At 32.7% G+C, this 20,147-nt stretch overlaps 1 protein-coding gene and 1 long non-coding RNA gene across 3 annotated transcripts in view; both read left to right on the top strand.

Moving 5' to 3' along the window:
* The window catches only part of LOC127716699 (eukaryotic translation initiation factor 5B-like), a 90,904-nt gene that overhangs the window by 45,537 nt on the left and 25,220 nt on the right, over nt 1–20,147 (top strand). Inside the window, exons 20-23 of the mRNA XM_052222930.1 lie at nt 16,546–16,707; nt 17,395–17,526; nt 18,235–18,366; nt 19,974–20,050. Coding sequence (XP_052078890.1) covers nt 16,546–16,707; nt 17,395–17,526; nt 18,235–18,366; nt 19,974–20,050 — 503 coding nt within the window. The remainder of the gene's footprint in view (nt 1–16,545; nt 16,708–17,394; nt 17,527–18,234; nt 18,367–19,973; nt 20,051–20,147) is intronic.
* Nucleotides 7,157–9,101, top strand: LOC127716711 (uncharacterized). 2 transcript variants are annotated; one of them, XR_007989090.1, is made up of 3 exons: nt 7,157–8,401; nt 8,437–8,507; nt 8,578–9,101. It is a non-coding gene; the product is annotated as an uncharacterized LOC127716711 (long non-coding RNA). The 2 variants fall into 2 exon arrangements; XR_007989091.1 differs by having other exon boundaries at nt 8,437–8,542.

The following is a 20,147-nucleotide window of genomic DNA, read 5'->3' as shown; positions in this document are numbered from 1 at the left end:
CCAAATCTAACTGTGTATTTAGGTTTTTAATTTTGGGTCCTGTTTTTTAAATTGGTCTACATTGAGGTCCAAAGGGTCCAAATTAAACTTAGTTTGATTTTAACAAAAATTGAATTCTTGGGGTTCTTTGATTTGCTGAATCTAAACATGTGTTTAGATTTTTGATGATGGGCCCAGTTTTCAAGTTGGTCCAAGATAGGGTCCAGTATTTAAACTTTGTTTGATTTCAACAAAAATTGAATACATGGGGTTCTTTGATATGCTGAATCTAAATATGTATTTAGATTTTTGATTATGGGCCCAGTTTTCAAGTTGATCCAAATTGGGGTCCAAAATTAAACTTTGTTTGATTTCAACAAAAATTGAATATATGAGGTTCTTTGATATGCTGAATCTAACCATGTATTTAGATTTTTTATTTGTAGGCCCGGCTATCAAATTGGTTCATATTGAGGTCAAAAGGGTCCAAAATTAAACTTTGTTTGATTTCATCGAAAATTGAATTATTGGGGTTCTTTGATATGCCAAATCTAACCATGTTTTTAGATTTTTAATTTGGGTCCCGTTTTTTAAATTGGTCTTCATTGAGGTCTAAAGGGTCCAAAATTAAACTTAGTTTGATTTTAACAAAAATTGAATTCTTGGGGTTCTTTGATATGCTGAATCTAAACATGTGTTTAGATTTTTGATTATGGGCCCAGTTTTCAAGTTGGTCCAAGTTGGGGTCCAAAATTATACTTTTTTTGATTTCAACAAAAATTGAATATATGGGGTTCTTTGATATGCTGAATCTAACCATGAATTTAGATTTTTTATTTGTGGGCCCCGCTATCAAATTGGTTCATATTGAGGTCAAAAGGGTCCAAAATTAAACTTTGTTTGATTTCATCAAAAATTGAATTATTGGGGTTCTTTGATATTCCAAATCTAACCGTGTATTTAGATTTTTAATTTTAAGTCCCGTTTTTTAAATTGGTCTACATTAAGGTCCAAAGGGTCCAAAATTAAACTTAGTTTGATTTTAGCAAAAATTGAATTCTTGGGGTTCTTTGATATGCTGAATCTAAACATGTGTTTAGATTTTTTATTATGGGCCCAGTTTTCAAGTTTGTCCAAGTTGGGGTCCAAAATTAAACTTTGTTTGATTTTAACAAAAATTGAATATATGGGGTTCTTTGATATGCTGAATCTAACCATGTATTTTGATTTTGGACATTGGACCATAATAGGTAAATTAAAAAAATTCAAGTTCTTAGACCACATTCTTTCTGTGTCAGAAACCTATGCTGTGTCAAATATTTAATAACAATCCAAATTCAGAGCTGTATCAAGCTTGAATGTTGTGTCCATACTTGCCCCAACTGTTCAGGGTTCGACCTCTGCGGTCGTATCAAGCTGCGCCCCAGCGAAGCATTTTATTGCCCTTTAGATTTCATATGTCAATGCATATTTCTAACAGATTTGATATTTTGAGATCCATGGGGCTAGGAGGACTAAGAGTCTTGATTTTTAATGTTGCTTCTTTAAATTCATTTTCAAAGTTCTGCCTCATAATGAAGGACTTTTGCTAAACAATTACTATTTCATACGAAATGGTTATGGAGCTACCTGCCGTGTCTAAATTATCATACTTTGTAAGTTTTATATGAAGGTATAAAGGGCATCCAACATGATTAACAATAACTATTTTGTTAAAATAATGTTAATGATAAACAGTTTCCTCAGTTTGATGTTACTGGTAGCTATAAATTACCATATAAACATTAACACTTTTAGGCTCTATGGCACTAGTATAAATCTCTATTACCATTTTTTTACCAAGTTTAACACAAATAGTTGTTAGACAATTTTCCCTCTTGAAGTTGCCACGACTGTATATGATATGGCATCCATGGAGCAACTGATATGGAACCAGTTTAATAAAAATAGTAACAATGTCTTGCATGGTTTGTTTTCTTTAAAACCTTGGGAAAGCTAGGGTCAATCTTTTGTAGACAGCACTCAAGCTGTAGATAAAAGAGTGGATGAGAATGAAAAAAGATGACAAATTCAAATTTATGCTAATTCTGTAGCATACAATATATTAATGGTCTACCATGAATACTTCTTTAATGTCACAATCAATCAAAAGCTAGAATGTGTGAACAGTGTAAAATGTCATTCAGCATGACTGAGTAGATTTTTAAGCTAATGCAGCTGCATTCCTGTTATAAAATATCAATGGTCTATTATGATAAAAAAAGGGGGATCTTATCAAAAAACTGAACACAGAGGTTTATATCAAGTCACCAGAAATGTAACACTTGTCTTTACTTTGCAATGTGCATGGCAAACCAAACAAAACAGGAAAATGACAAATTCAAATTAATTGATGTAGTTTTACCCTAGTGCCTCTGATTAGTCCATAATTTAATCTAAAAATGCATTGAAATACCCATATGTTCTTTGTTTATAATTAAAATTGTTGTTAAGAAGTTCTAAGGTCAGTGAGGTCATTGTCATTAAGAATTTTTAGAATTTAGTGTCACTGGTGAAGTCTTGACCTTGGTGTTAGGATGTGCTTAAAGTTCATCACTTAAGACCTTCTAAACATTGCTAAGATAAAGAATAACAACAAAAACCATTTTTGACTCGCCTGCGATGAAAGTCACAGTATGCGAGACATAGATATTACTATCTGGCAGTGGCGGAGTAAACTAATTGCATAAAGCTTTATATTTCAGAAGGTAGAAGACCTGGATTCTTCATACCTTGTATGCAGAAACCTTATGCTACGAAGTTTCTGTCTGTAATATGTTCATTGTCCTTGACGTCATTTTCATGATTCAGCGACTGCTTGAAAAAAAAAATTTAGTTTTTTTGTCATGTTAATTTCTTACTTGTTATGAGTAATAGGATAACTATATTTGGTATATGGGTTCCTTGCAACGTCTAAATGTCCCAACAGACAGGGTTCACCTGTCCTCGACCTCATTTCATGGATCAGTGGTCAAGGTTAAAGTTACGTGATTAGGTCCCTTTCTCTGATACTATAAGCAGTAGGTCAACTATATGTGGTGTATGGAATAATTGTAAGGGTTAGATGAAAGTCTGGCAGGTTTCATCTGACCTTACCCCATTTTCATGGTTCATTGGTCAATGTTAAGTTTTTGTATTTTGGTCTGTTTTACAAGTACTTTAAGCAATAGGTCAACTATATTTGGTGTATGGCATGATTATAAGGAGTACCTGTCAGTCTGGCAGGTTTCATTTAACCTCAACCTCATTTTCATGGTTTATTGGTCAATGTTATTTTTTTGTGTTTTGTTCTGTTTTCCAAGCACTATAAGCTATAGGTGAACTATATTTGGTGTATGAAATGATTGTAAGGTGTACATGGCTGACTGACAGGATTTATCTGACCTTGACCTCATTATCAGGGATCTTTAAAAATGTTAAGTTTATGTGATACTTGTAGTAAAACCTTTATCTTTAAGACTTTTAACATAAAATCAATGGTCAGTAAAGCAGGCGAGACATTTCAGTGTGTGCACTCTTGTCTTTTAATATATATTATAAAAAAGCCCAAGTGTGATCACATTTAGACTGCACTACGACAGAAATTGCTGCATATAAAAAAAGCGTATCAGTGCAATATTTGCTATTATGCAGGAATATAAATTCCAGTATGATTCCAATATCATACAATTTCAATCAAATCTTGGAACCTGCATTTTGTCAGGTGTTTAGACAAAATTAACAAATACCAATAAATATATGTCTGAATATCAATTATACAATTCCAAATTTAGGCTAGGATCAGGCTAATATAGTTTATTGAAAACACTACCATCAAGTAAAAATGTGTGATGGAATTAATTGTCTATACTAATGGTACAGACTGATGTGTGCTGCAAACTGCTGAACATAAAGTGCTGATTTATTTGTAATTCATGAGATTTATGTTGTGTACATCCTATAGGTAACACACCAACAGACAAACAAACAATAAAACTTACTCATATCATTTGTATCCTTATTCATTAGTTAGACTAATAGTTTTGTTTTGAAGCAAGAGGAGACATGTCTTTTTTGTCTTACTATGGACTGATTTAGAGTATCCTAGTGTATGCATCATAAAGTATAAAAGATACAATCCCTTGATGGGCCACCATTTCTGAATATGAATTCATTGTAGTTATGGAATTATGCCATCTTTGATGACTACCTTGTATCTTTAAAACTACAGTTGTGGTATCAATTAGTTCTTTTTTAATTTCATTTATGATTGTCTACCTGCCAACACAGACATTCAAAGTAAGAAATTGAGATAGAGTTGCCTCCCTTGTAACATGTTACAGTATTAGCAGTTTCTTTTTTAATTTATTTTCAGAGGATTATAATTGCTATTTCCTGTGAATACAAAATTACTTGAGATAGGAGTAATCAAGTTGGAAATCATTTTAAAGCTTTTAATGATAAATCAAATTCAGGGAAAGTCAACACCTGTACCTGTTTCCTGAATATCAAAAGGGAAGAGATGTACCTATTTCATGAATATACGTTTAGCAATACAAATTTTCAAAAGAGATATTTTTATAGATGTAGAGGCATAAGAAATTTTACTTTAGATAGATTGCCATGTCAAAAAAAATGATTGTGAAAAATGCCTTTACATTTTACATCATGTTTTATTATCATAGACTGTTGTGTGTTTTCAACCCCACCCCCTTTTTGTTTTTCATCATGTGTGTATGCTGGAGAAAAGCATCAACTAGAATTGAGTTAGCTCTATACAAATGTTCTTATGTTATCCATTTCTGACTACTACGAATCTCATGTAATAGTGCAACATTTGAGTGACTATAACCTTCATTTGATGCTCAAGTGGGTTTGTTCGAGTGCAGGAAGTCATGATTTTGATCCCTGTGACCTAAAATTGGTTTTTGCTGCTTCTACACCAAGCAGTCAGCATTTAGGAGTTAGAGCAAAGACTTTATGATTCAGAATAATCTCTCCGGTGAGGATGACAATTCTTGCTGCAGACTGTTGCCTTGTAAACTAGTATATTAAAAATCTAGCTCAGCATGTTGGTCTAGTTCAAAACAAACATATCTCATTAACATGTTCTCATCCTGATTCGAATGTAATTTTTGCCCCTGAAGATATAAACACCAACATCATTGTTCTCAGAGATACATCATAGTATATGTATGATGTTTCAATGCTACAGTCCTCACATATAGTATAGTAAATTGGTCATAATGACCTACATTCACAAATTTCCGGTAAAATAATATTGGGTATGAATTATCTTAAAGACAGAGCGTCCATGTCTTACATGCACATTCCATATTTTTTAGTTTAATAAAAAATCAACGTGTACTAGAGATGAACCATTTTCAAAGATCTTTTACATGCTCAAGCTGATTGCTTGTTTTGATTTTTCTTTTTGACCAAGATTTAGTTCACTGTCTTTTTTCATCTGTTTGTGTCTAGGATTTTCAACTGTACTTGTTAACAGTCAGTGTTTGATAAAATCTGGGATTTTTTGTAACATATTTTCATGAAATTCTGAAAAGTTTAGGATTAATTATTCCCAGATTTCCCATATTATCGCAACTGCACAATATGTTTCAGGTTTAAAGAGTTTTAAGAGACTCAAGGTGATATTTGAATTTCACAATTCAGCACTTAAAGAGGATTTTGTACTACGTACATCAAATGTGTACTTCCTGTTCGTTAAATTGATAGTTATAATTGGCCTGATTTTACATAAGTCTCCCTACTCCAACAAAGAGTGTTTCCTAATCAAATTAGCATGACTATGAAAAGGTTGACATTAAAGTGAGCTAATCAGCCAAATTTTCTCTCACTTATAGGGACCCCTCCAGGAAGTGGATGGGGAAAATTTATTGGTAAAAAGGCTTTAATCTCATTTTAAGTATCTTCAACAATATTATTTGAGTGTTAGTATTATGTAATAGTTAAGGGGGACATCAAAGGTGTTTTTTTAATAATATTTACAAAATGGTTGCATGAATGTGTGAAAGAAATGACGAAATAATCATTTCCTTGCAAAATTAGATTTTATATAATGGTTGAAAGAGAGATTGAGTATTCAAGTGATTTTGACAGATGAAAAATGAAAATATATAACCTTTTGACCCCTCTGACAGGTGATAATCAATACTGAATGAGGTTTTTATCACTTTTCCAAGGATACCTGGGTGTTTTAAATGAATTTTTCTGTTTGTATGAGTGAACCACCTTGTACACAAACAGGAAATGGGAAGGGCTACTTGTCCTACTTTTTTTTTTTTTTTAGATTCCTAACTTTTATCAAATCAATAATTCTATTTACAATAAGATCCAGAGAGAATTTTACACCATAGTTAATCATGTATTAGCAAATATAAATGTAGAGAATGTACAGCTTCAATGAGAAGAATTGATTTTTATGTCTGTAAGGTGCGGTATTTAATGAATGAAACTAGGCTCCAATCGATTAATGTAACTTATGAAATATTGAATATTAGAAAAACAGTCCAGGAGATGCTGGCAGGATCAAAATCTAGTAGTTAATTCAGTTAGGAGTGTCTGCAGGGGTACAATATGGGTTTTCAATTTATGTGAAAGTATAATAATTATAATTTTTTTTTAAATGTAATTAGTTGATTACATATTTTACCATCTACTATTAGAGTCAAAGTTATTCCCCTGTAACTGTTTTTTTTTAACCTTTTATATAAGTACTTTTATCTAGGTTTCTATAGATTTTACTACTTTTAATACCTAGAAGTCAAAACTCATGAAAATAAGGTGTTTTACCTAAAAATTTATACTTTGAGGACGATCAAGTTCAAAGACAACAAAACGTTTGTGATATATCATGTATCGTAAGAGGGATGGAAGTATCAGTTACTCTGGAGAAATTTGTTCAGAATATTTCATTTGGTGGTATTACCTGAGTGTCTTTAGTTTGTACTTTTAATATTCTTGTGATAAAAGTCATAAAGTTAAAAGGCTTTATATCTAAAACTTCTAAATATATCAGACCATTTTCCAACAAATAATTTATGAGAACCATAATTTATATCATATGTGTAATCTGGTTGTACTTTAAGGGCTTATTCCATTATCAAAAAGATGGATACTAATTACTTATACATTGTATATGCATTTTTCTGAAAATTTAGATTTGGTTAAAAAGAAAAAAGAAAAGAAATTAAAGAATGAATGAATTTATATGAGAAAATGACAAAAAAAAATAGAAGATTAATGGTCGACTGGAATCGATTGTAGTCATAATTTTCCAAATCAAGACATTATTAAAGAGAATTCTGTGGGAGGAAGATTTATATGATAATACCAGATGTTGGTAGAGAAAGTACATAGATCATTGGACTTATATTTTATCCTCAATTACACTATTATTTGCATTCTGTCAAAGAAATAGTGAAGAAATCGGTCATTGGCTGAATTATTTTGAAATATCCCTTTAGGGAAGAAAATAATCTTTTATTGTGATAATGTGGTATTTTGTTGTATTAAACTTTGTTTTATTTGCTCTTTCCCTCCATATGTTTCTGAATACTAAGTCAATAACCAAGTCCCTGGATAATAAGTTTAGGAAGTCTGCCCTGAAGTGTCATTGAAGGGGGATTTAAATTTTGGTAAATTAAACATCCTAAGTAGGTCAACTAGTGGATGATCCACTTATATTTGAATGGACCAACATTCAATTAAATACTTCACATTCTCTTCTGGGTTTTATTTATGGCCTTATCCAATCCTTCTATTTATATAAAAGGTTTGATGACTTTGGGATAGAAAATTTATAGAAATTGTTCTGTATTTTGTAGAATTTATGCACTTGCTGATAGCTTAGATTAACATATTCTTTATGAAATTAGTTTATAACTTAAATATTGTGTAATGGAATTTCTCCTGGTTAGATTGGCAAACAGATTGTAACAAAATTTTTAATGGGAAAAGTTAAAAGGCATTTAAGAAACTACAAATCCTTGACCTGTATCACATGCAGATTTATTAACAATGAAAATAAATTTGGTGAGTCCTAAGTACTTTTCTGGAAATACCTTCATCACGAAAACACGAAACCAAAAATTTGAAAGCCAGGAATGAATAAGTACTTTAGGAGCTATATGACCAAAAGAGAAGCAAAACAGAATAGCCCTAACAATCTAAGGTCAACTAGGCCTGAGGGAGCCCAAATCATCGAGGGTCAACTAGGCCTAAGGTAGCCCAAACCATCTAAGGTCAACTAGGCCTGAGGGAGCCCAAACCATCTAAGGTCAACTAGGCCTGAGGGAGCCCAAACCATCTAAGGTCAACTAGGCCTGAGGGAGCCCAAACCATCTAAGGTCAACTAGGCCTGAGGGAGCCCAAACCATCTAAGGTCAACTAGGCCTGATGGAGCCCTAACAATCTAAGGTCAACTAGGCCTGAGGGAGCCCAAACCATCTTAATGTCAACTAGGCCTGAGGGAGCCCAAACCATCTAAGGTCAACTAGGCCTGAGAGAGCCCAAACCATCTAAGGTCAACTAGGCCTGAGGGTGCCCAAACCATCTAAGGTCAACTAGGCCTGAGGGAGCCCAAACCATCTAAGGTCAACTAGGCCTGAGGGAGCCCAAACCATCTAAGGTCAACTAGGCCTGAGGGAGCCCAAACCATCTAAGGTCAACTATGTCTGAGGGACCCCAAACCAGCTTAAAGGTCAACTATACCTGAAGTCAACTAAGGCCTGAGGGAGTTGGATCCTTATAATTACTTTCTTAATGATTTCTTAATTTACCAATGGAAAATTTAGGAAATGTATAATATGAATCATGTCAGTGGTGTATCTTTATTTAGTGAAGGTTTTACAGATAAAAAAAATAAAGCAAAAGATGCAAATGTTAAGGAAGGAAGTTGTTACTGTTGTCTTTAGGAAGATTTTTAAGCAAAATGTGTTTTTTTTTATTATAAGTTATATCTGTACTGGAGACAGAAGTTGTCTTTTGATTTTGTTGGTCTTCTAATGTCTGCACATATGGTTGATGTAAGTGATCTTTGATCATCTGTTGTTCCAAAGTACAGAATACAGACTTATTGTTATTTAAACATTTAAACCTCCACCGGAAATGAAATCCAATAATTAAGGTTAGTAGCATTCGACCTGCTGAACTTGACTCAATCTGATCTAGATTTAGATATCTGTAGGAGTTTTTCATTAAATCAAATTGCATAGCAAACCACTATTATATAAATGGTTATGATAATATTTTCTGTAAACCACAGAAATATTCCCTCTGGAGTCTAGAGTATTGACACATAATCATGTGATTGAGTGGAAATTTTCAGAGTTAGGCCATTTGAAAGAAATTCTTTGGTTATCGCATGACAGGAACTCCAGATACTGATCTGGGTTAAATTAACTTTAGAAAATTGTATTAAATTCAAGGCTAATCTTTGGTCATTATTTAGGAGGGTCTTTGAGTTTGGATATTAATACAATTTTTTTTATGTGTATGGGGGTTTTATGAATTGAGAATAATGTTTGTAAAATAGTGAAAAGAAATGGATAACCCAAAAATTATTGAATTGATGACCATAAGGCTAACATAGAAAGAAATGAGACTTAAATGTCAAGAAATGTTTTTAAAATGAGATGAAATAAATTTTCAATAATGCAGACTAAGTGGTCTTTTCATCAAGACCCTCTTTCATTTTTCTTTTAAATGAAGTCTCCATAGTCAGTAAGGTTGTCATTTTTATTTATTTTTCTGAAAGGCAAATATACTTTTGAATTCCTTGAAGGACATTATAGTTATGTTATTTGATATGGATATTTAGTATCACAAGAGCTTGATGTGTCATAAAAAAGGTTAAATTGTCTTTGTTGATGGTCAAGTTAACATTTACAGGTTAAGATGCACATGAATATATGATACTGTCATGTTAAGATGCACATGAATATATGATACTGTCATGTTAAGATGCACATGAATATATGATACTGTCATGTTAAGATGCCCATGAATATATGATACTGTCATGTTAAGATGCACATGAATATATGATACTGTCATGTTAAGATGCCCATGAATATATGATACTGTCATGTTAAGATGCACATGAATATATGATACTGTCATGTTAAGATGCCCATGAATATATGATACTGTCATGTTAAGATGCACATGAATATATGATACTGTCATGTTAAGATGCCCATGAATGTATGATACTGTCATGTTAAGATGCACATGAATATATGATTCTGTCATAACAAGATGCCCATGAATGTATGATACTGTCATGTTAAGATGCACATGAATATATGATTCTGTCATAACAAGATGCACATGAATATTTAAAGTTTAAGTAATTGCATTTGTTAAGATTTGTTGAATTCTAACTTTCTTATTTACCATCAACCTCAGTTGTTTTCCAGTTCATTTTTTTCTTCTTCTGTCAATAAAATATGCTACAAATATTTTAAAAGGTTTATTTGTTTATAAGATCTAACAAAAAATTTTCTGGTATTAAATTTCAGTATTTAGAGAATAAAAATGAGGTACAAAATAATATCCTCAGATATAACCAGATGTTTTTATTCACAGCTTGAACTTGCATAATTTCAATGATGAGCCTTGAAAAGATTTTTTTTGTGATATATTTATGTCACTTTTAATGATATTTGATTCTAACTGACAAGATGTTACAGAGGATTTCTATGTTGTTCAGTACAAAATTAATGAGCATCTTTCATTTCCCTAATGTTATGGAATTTTGTTTGATAAATTGATGCGATTTCTAAGAGTGAAAATAATTTTATTGATATTTACTATGGCATGCTTTTATACAATTTGTTATAGATCGGGTCATGTACGTACATGTATTCTTATTCGCTCTATTTTGATTTGTCCTTGGCTTCATGAAAACTTTACAATTAAATCCACAGTTGGTTCTACGAAAAAATGCAATAAAAGTTTTTAATGTACCAAAGTTAGGTGATTGTTGCATTTTAATGCTAATAAATTACCAACTTAGTACTTTTTATGCCAACTACCAGTGTTGTTTTGTGTTAGCCTGCTAATCTGGAATGCTGGAGGTCAAAGGTTCTATTCCTGGCTCTGAAATCAAAGACTCAGTGTGTTGTTTAAGGGCTAAGCAGGGTTTTTTTTATCACATCAAGATTTGCTCTTCTCCAGAAGATTACCAGTACAAGCCCTAACTTCATGTATCCAAAATTTATCAGAACTATGTAACACATGTAATGCAAAGTTTTCCTATAAACTGCCAAATTTGATACCACATACCATGTTCTACATACCTTAAGCAATGGTTTCTCATATCAATAGATTTCTCATCAATATCCTAAATTGCTTCTTTTTTTTTATTCGCAATGAACATCAGTAAGTTTATTAGTCTGGATATGGCAGCAACATCTATTATTTGTACAAAGTTTAGTATTCAGATAGTTATAGGAAGCTACATAATCCATGTCTTGCATATAAAGTCTTATGCTCTGAAATTACTATTTGGCATGTATTTTCAGTTGTACTTGACCTCATTTTGATGGTTCATTAACTTATTAGAATTTAGGTCAGCTTATTAGTTAGTATAAGGAAAAGGACAACTATACTTAGTCTAATAAATCAATGTATGGTGAACATGTCTGTCTAACGTGAATAATAGGTCAATTATATTCTTTCTATAGTGGTACACATGTCTGTATGACAATTGTTACATGAACTTGACATCATTCAGTAGTTCATTGGTACCACATGTCTGTATGACAATTGTTACATGAACTTGACATCATTCAGTAGTTCATTGGTACCACATGTCTGTATGACAATTGTTACTTGAACTTGACATCATTCAGTAGTTCATTGGTACCACATGTCTGTATGACAATTGTTACATGAACTTGACATCATTCAGTAGTTCATTGGTACCACATGTCTGTATGACAATTGTTACATGAACTTGACATCATTCAGTAGTTCATTGGTACCACATGTCTGTATGACAACTGTTACTTGAACTTGACATCATTCAGTAGTTCATTGGTACCACATGTCTGTATGACAACTGTTACTTGAACTTGACATCATTCAGTAGTTCATTGGTACCACATGTCTGTATGACAATTGTTACATGAACTTGACATCATTCAGTAGTTCATTGGTACCACATGTCTGTATGACAATTGTTACATGAACTTGACATCATTCAGTAGTTCATTGGTACCACATGTCTGTATGACAATTGTTACATGAACTTGACATCATTCAGTAGTTCATTGGTACCACATGTCTGTATGACAATTGTTACATGAACTTGACATCATTCAGTAGTTCATTGGTACCACATGTCTGTATGACAATTGTTACATGAACTTGACATCATTCAATAGTTCATTGGTACCACATGTCTGTATGACAATTGTTACTTGAACTTGACATCATTCAGTAGTTCATTGGTACCACATGTCTGTATGACAATTGTTACTTGAACTTGACATCATTCAGTAGTTCATTGGTACCACATGTCTGTATGACAATTGTTACTTGAACTTGACATCATTCAATAGTTCATTGGTACCACATGTCTGTATGACAATTGTTACTTGAACTTGACATCATTCAGTGGTTCATTGGTACCACATGTCTGTATGACAATTGTTACATGATCTTTACATCATTCAGTAGTTCATTGGTACCACATGTCTGTATGACAATTGTTACTTGAACTTGACATCATTCAGTAGTTCATTGGTACCACATGTCTGTATGACAATTGTTACTTGAACTTGACATCATTCAATAGTTCACTGGTACCACATGTCTGTATGACAATTGTTACATGAACTTGACATCATTCAGTAGTTCATTGGTACCACATGTCTGTATGACAATTGTTACATGATCTTTACATCACTCAGTAGTTCATTGGTACCACAGAACTTGACATCATTCAATAGTTCATTGGTACCACATGTCTGTATGACAATTGTTACTTGAACTTGACATCATTCAGTAGTTCATTGGTACCACATGTCTGTATGACAACTGTTACTTGAACTTGACATCATTCAATAGTTCATTGGTACCACATGTCTGTATAACAATTGTTACATGAACTTGACATCATTCAGTAGTTCATTGGTACCACATGTCTGTATGACAATTGTTACATGAACTTGACATCATTCAATAGTTCATTGGTTCCACATGTCTGTATGACAATTGTTACTTGAACTTGACATCATTCAGTAGTTCATTGGTACCACATGTCTGTATGACAATTGTTACATGAACTTGACATCATTCAGTAGTTCATTGGTACCACATGTTTGTATGCCAATTGTTACATGAACTGACAATTGTTACTTGAACTTGACATCATTCAGTAGTTCATTGGTACCACATGTCTGTATGACAATTGTTACATGAACTTGACATCATTCAGTAGTTCATTGGTACCACATGTCTGTATGACAATTGTTACCTGAACTTAACATCATTCAGTAGTTCATTGGTACCACATGTCTGTATGACAATTGTTACATGAACTTGACATCATTCAATAGTTCATTGGTACCACATGTCTGTATGACAATTATTACATGAACTTGACATCATTCAATAGTTCATTGGTACCACATGTCTGTATGACAATTGTTACTTGAACTTGACATCATTCAGTAGTTCATTGGTACCACATGTCTGTATGACAATTGTTACATGAACTTGACATCATTCAATAGTTCATTGGTACCACATGTCTGTATGACAATTGTTACATGAACTTGACATCATTCAGTAGTTCATTGGTACCACATGTCTGTATGACAATTGTTACTTGAACTTGACATCATTCAGTAGTTCATTGGTACCACATGTCTGTATGACAACTGTTACTTGAACTTGACATCATTCAGTAGTTCATTGGTACCACATGTCTGTATGACAATTGTTACATGAACTTGACATCATTCAGTAGTTCATTGGTACCACATGTCTGTATGACAATTGTTACATGATCTTTACATCATTCAGTAGTTCATTGGTACCACATGTCTGTATGACAATTGTTACTTGAACTTGACATCATTCAGTAGTTCATTGGTACCACATGTCTGTATGACAATTGTTACTTGAACTTGACATCATTCAATAGTTCATTGGTACCACATGTCTGTATGACAATTGTTACATGAACGTGACATCATTCAGTAGTTCATTGGTACCACATGTCTGTATGACAATTGTTACATGATCTTTACATCACTCAGTAGTTCATTGGTACCACAGAACTTGACATCATTCAGTAGTTCATTGGTACCACATGTCTGTATGACAATTGTTACTTGAACTTGACATCATTCAGTAGTTCATTGGTACCACATGTCTGTATGACAACTGTTACTTGAACTTGACATCATTCAATAGTTCATTGGTACCACATGTCTGTATGACAATTGTTACATGAACTTGACATCATTCAGTAGTTCATTGGTACCACATGTCTGTATGACAATTGTTACATGAACTTAACATCATTCAGTAGTTCATTGGTACCACATGTCTGTATGACAATTGTTACAAGAACTTGACATCATTCAACATCATTCAGTAGTTCATTGGTACCACATGTCTGTATGACAATTGTTACATGAACTTGACATCATTCAATAGTTCATTGGTACCACATGTCTGTATGACAATTGTTACATGAACTTGACATCATTCAGTAGTTCATTGGTACCACATGTCTGTATGACAATTGTTACTTGAACTTGACATCATTCAGTAGTTCATTGGTACCACATGTCTGTATGACAATTGTTACATGAACTTGACATCATTCAATAGTTCATTGGTACCACATGTCTGTATGACAATTGTTACTTGAACTTGACATCATTCAGTAGTTCATTGGTACCACATGTCTGTATGACAATTGTTACATGAACTTGACATCATTCAATAGTTCATTGGTACCACATGTCTGTATGACAATTGTTACTTGAACTTGACATCATTCAGTAGTTCATTGGTACCACATGTCTGTATGACAACTGTTACATGAACTTGACATCATTCAATAGTTCATTGGTACCACATGTCTGTATGACAATTGTTACATGAACTTGACATCATTCAGTAGTTCATTGGTACCACATGTCTGTATGACAATTGTTACATGATCTTTACATCACTCAGTAGTTCATTGGTACCACAGAACTTGACATCATTCAGTAGTTCATTGGTACCACATGTCTGTATGACAATTGTTACTTGAACTTGACATCATTCAGTAGTTCATTGGTACCACATGTCTGTATGACAACTGTTACTTGAACTTGACATCATTCAATAGTTCATTGGTACCACATGTCTGTATGACAATTGTTACATGAACTTGACATCATTCAGTAGTTCATTGGTACCACATGTCTGTATGACAATTGTTACATGAACTTGACATCATTCAGTAGTTCATTGGTACCACATGTCTGTATGACAATTGTTACATGAACTTGACATCATTCAGTAGTTCATTGGTACCACATGTCTGTATGACAATTGTTACATGATCTTTACATCATTCAGTAGTTCATTGGTACCACATGTCTGTATGACAATTGTTACATGAACTTAACATCATTCAGTAGTTCATTGGTACCACATGTCTGTATGACAATTGTTACATGAACTTGACATCATTCAGTAGTTCATTGGTACCACATGTCTGTATGATAATTGTTACATGAACTTGACATCATTCAATAGTTCATTGGTACCACATGTCTGTATGACAATTGTTACTTGAACTTGACATCATTCAGTAGTTCATTGGTACCACAGGTCTGTATGACAATTGTTACTTGAACTTGACATCATTCAGTAGTTCATTGGTACCACATGTCTGTATGACAATTGTTACTTGAACTTGACATCATTCAGTAGTTCATTGGTACCATATGTCTGTATGACAATTGTTACTTGAACTTGACATCATTCAGTAGTTCATTGGTACCACATGTCTGTATGACAATTGTTACATGAACTTGACATCATTCAGTAGTTCATTGGTACCACATGTCTGTATGACAAATGTTACATGAACTTGACATCATTCAGTAGTTCATTGGTACCACATGTCTGTATGACAATTGTTACATGAACTTGACATCATTCAGTAGTTCATTGGTACCGCATGTCTGTATGACAATTGTTACATGAACTTGACATCATTCAGTAGTTCATTGGTACCGCATGTCTGTATGACAATTGTTACTTGATCTTTACATCATTCAGTAGTTCATTGGTACCACATGTCTGTATGACAATTGTTACTTGAACTTGACATCATTCAATAGTTCATTGATCAACATAAAAATTTCATAATTTTATCAGTTTCTTGGATGCTATATAGATTGATTTTGATTTAATATATCGATGACAAATTGAAATATTTTATGGGTATATCTAGCCTTCATGTACCCAGAATTTCAAAAGATTATTTTTCTGTTTTTTTTTCAGGTGAAAGCCTTGCCTGGTTTAGGAACTACCGTAGATGTGATATTGGTTAATGGAAAACTGAAAGAAGGTGATACAGTTATTGTACCTGGCACAGAGGGTCCAATCGTTACTCAAATCCGTGGACTTCTGATGCCACAACCTATGAAAGAGTTAAGAGTTAAGGTAAAATGATTTAATTGGCCTTCACAAGACACTGTAAATTCAAAAGTGTTTGTGTTATATTTTATTATTGACACAAATAAGAGATTAATTATTGCGCATTCAGTATATGTTGTACAAAAAATGTTATCAAAACTCAAAATGCGTTTTTTATGTGAAAACCTATCCTGTGAATCCTATCCTGTGAAACCTATCCTGTTGCAATTCTTGCAATAATAGAATCATCTAAAATAATTTTGGAATTGACAAGGTAAAAATCCAAATTTGGAAAGAAACAAGAAGCAGTATTAAAATAAGAGCAGTTTGAAAAGGCAAATATGTTTAAGATTTTTCTTCTTTTCATTGCTGTTTAACTTTTTACATCCAATACTGTTGATTCATTATTATGCAAGGAATACCAATTTTTCATGGATTTCATGGCTAAAGCTGAACCGCATATTTAAATGCTCAGTGCAGTACAAATTTTCTATACGCTTGTATGCAGAGTTTGGCAAAACCACAAAATCAAATATCCACAAAAAAAATTTTTTTTATTCCTGAATCCAAGAAAATTGGTACCCACGAAAATAAATGAATCCACAGTATTCTTAATTTCCAAATAAAAGAAGAACTGAAGATAACTGTAATGAAAACAGAATCTTGATTAATTTAGTAATCCTAGTAATAATGATGTTTTATTGTTATTTGTAGTCTCAGTGGGAACATCACAAAGAAGTGAAGGCTGCCCAGGGTGTTAAGATCATCGCCAAGGACTTAGACCATGCCCTGGCTGGATTACCAGTGTATTCAGCCAATAAAGACGATGAAATAGAATATTATAAGGTATGGCAGTGTCTTTGAAAGGTTTGGATAGGGATGGGACTGGTCCTCAGGTAGCAAGGTTAAAATATTATAAAAATTTTGACAAGTACTAAGGACATAAATTGGATATATAAAGCAGAACATTAATGTAAGTTGAATTCAACATGTTGTTAGTGGACGTACAGGAGAAGTGATGTCCTGGAATTAGATGATACAAATTGGTTTACCATATATATGAGTCTGGATTAGGTTTACAGAAAAGAGAACAATGGACCAAAAATAAAGGAAAGAGAAAAATGGGGTGTAAAGAATGGAGAATAATGCACAAAAGAATAGAGAGAAAAAAGAAAGAAAATGATGAAAACCCTCCCTCTATCCAGAACCTCCAATAAATGAAAAGAACAGTGTGATTATTGCTACTGTTCTTCCCCTAATTCTTAGTAATAACAGGGAAATCTTCCCCTAATTCTAAGTAGTAACAGGGAAATCTTCAATTAGGAGCTGGACAGTTTTGTATCATAACTGAAAACATAAGCAAAACAATTATCTAGAAATCTTGTGGCAAAAGTTTTCAGTCAATTTTGGGTCCATGTTGAAAATGCGACAGTCTGGTACAAAGCACAATACATTCATATATCATTAACATGTTCTTGACCTGAATTTGTGTGTAATACTTTCTACTTGACACAAAGTGACCATCATTTAATTCAAGTTTATCTTATTTTACAGGAAGAATTATCAGTTGCTTTGAAAGAAGTATTAGGATCTATAAGGTTGGCAGAACGAGGGGTATTTGTCCAGGCTTCAACTCTAGGGTCCATGGAAGCTTTACTAGAATTCCTTAGAACTTCTAAAATTCCTGTAAGTCATTTCAATTTAGGACTGACATTTATAGAGGAAATAAATAAAATATTAACTGATTTGGGTACAATAAATTTCACACATGAGAAGAAATGTGTCACATATATATTAAAGCACCTGCTTGTACTTGTTATCATGTGTCTTGAAGGATGCATTGTTTTGTCAAGTATATAGACGGTCTGTTGGATATCTCTGAATTGTGTAGGACCACTTAACATTATTTAAAATATTTTTAAATCTTGACAATTAGAGTGGGGCTAAAGTTTAGATTCAAATTAAAAAGAAGTGAAAATTATTATTATTGAATTTGCTTTACTTTACAATATATTTTTGTAAGTTCAGAAAATTTCATTTTTATACGCCCGTTTACGGGACGTATTATGGTATACCGTTGACCGTCTGTCCGTCCGTCTGTCTGTCCGTCCGTCCGTCCGTCCGTCGTCAACATGTCGGACATTAACTCAAAAAAGCTTTTACCAATATGCATGAAACTTTGGTGAATTGTTTATATCTATTGACGTGAGCTCCCTTTCGTTTTTTATAAATTTCAGATTTACCGTTTCCAGTTTTCAGACGATAACTAAATAATGCTTTCAGCAGTTCTCATGAAACTTTGGTGAATTGTTTATATCTGTTTATGTAAGCTCCCTTTAGAATTTTATAAATTTTAGATTATACATTTCTGAGTTATAGGGTTTTATTCATTAAAAAAGGGGGGATTTTCCAGTTTTTCGACAATAACTCAAAAATGCTTTCATCAGTTCTCATGAAACTTTGGTGAATTATTTATAGCTATTGATGTAATCTCCCTATTGATTTTCATAAATTTCAATTATGACATTGAGGAGAAATTGAACTTTATTTGTTTATAGTCTGACAACAGATTTATTTAGTATTGCGCAACAGCACAGTGTATTGCACAACAGCAAGAAATCTTTAATTGAATATAAATTCAATTCATATAACCAGTTTCAAGTTCTTTGACTACATTTATACAGAAACCTTTAATATGTCAAATATTTAATTACAATCCAAATTCAGACCGGTATCAAGCTTGAATATTGTGTCCATTTTTGCCCCAACTGTTCAGGGTTGAACCTCTGCGGGCGTATCCAGCTGCACTTAGCGAAGCAGTTTATTACTGAATATGTGTAAATTTATTCTAAGAAAAGTTGACTTAATGCTTGGCTGCTCTGCAATATTATTGACATTAGAAAACAACAGAGAAAAAATTCCTGTGAATATTTGTTGAAATGGGCTCATTTTGCATTAACTAATTAGCAATATTATAAATGTGGCAACAAATTAGTTAAGGTATATAATTGTTCTATGTAAAGTACTCTGAAAATTACAATAGAATTTACTGGGAATTATTTTATTTTTCGTTGGTAGAGGAAAAAATTGCTATTTCCAGGGTAACTAATTTTGTGGTTTCAACATTTTGTCCTATTGCAGTACCTGTAACTGAAAATTTCTGTTTAAGTATTTAATTCTATGGTTTTTCTCCATGCATGAAATTACAAAAATTTGGTATCCAACATTAATGAAAAGTGTATAAATATAATACATGTACTATTTAAATGATACATGATATTGCATTATTTCAGTATGCTGGTATTAATATAGGACCTGTACATAAAAAAGATATAATGAAAGCATCTGTAATGTTAGAACATGACAGTCAGTAAGTATAAGTATACGAAAATACGTGAAACAGTCCTTCGTTTCACAAAAAAATCTTACAAAAAAAGCGTTAATCATGACCATTCAGTATACTTACA

Source organism: Mytilus californianus, unplaced genomic scaffold (genome assembly GCF_021869535.1).
Source record: "Mytilus californianus isolate M0D057914Y unplaced genomic scaffold, xbMytCali1.0.p SCAF_9, whole genome shotgun sequence".
Classification (NCBI taxonomy): domain Eukaryota; kingdom Metazoa; phylum Mollusca; class Bivalvia; order Mytilida; family Mytilidae; genus Mytilus; species Mytilus californianus.
The sequence above is the reverse complement of the archived record's forward strand: the minus strand, read 5'-3'. Positions and strand labels throughout refer to the sequence as shown.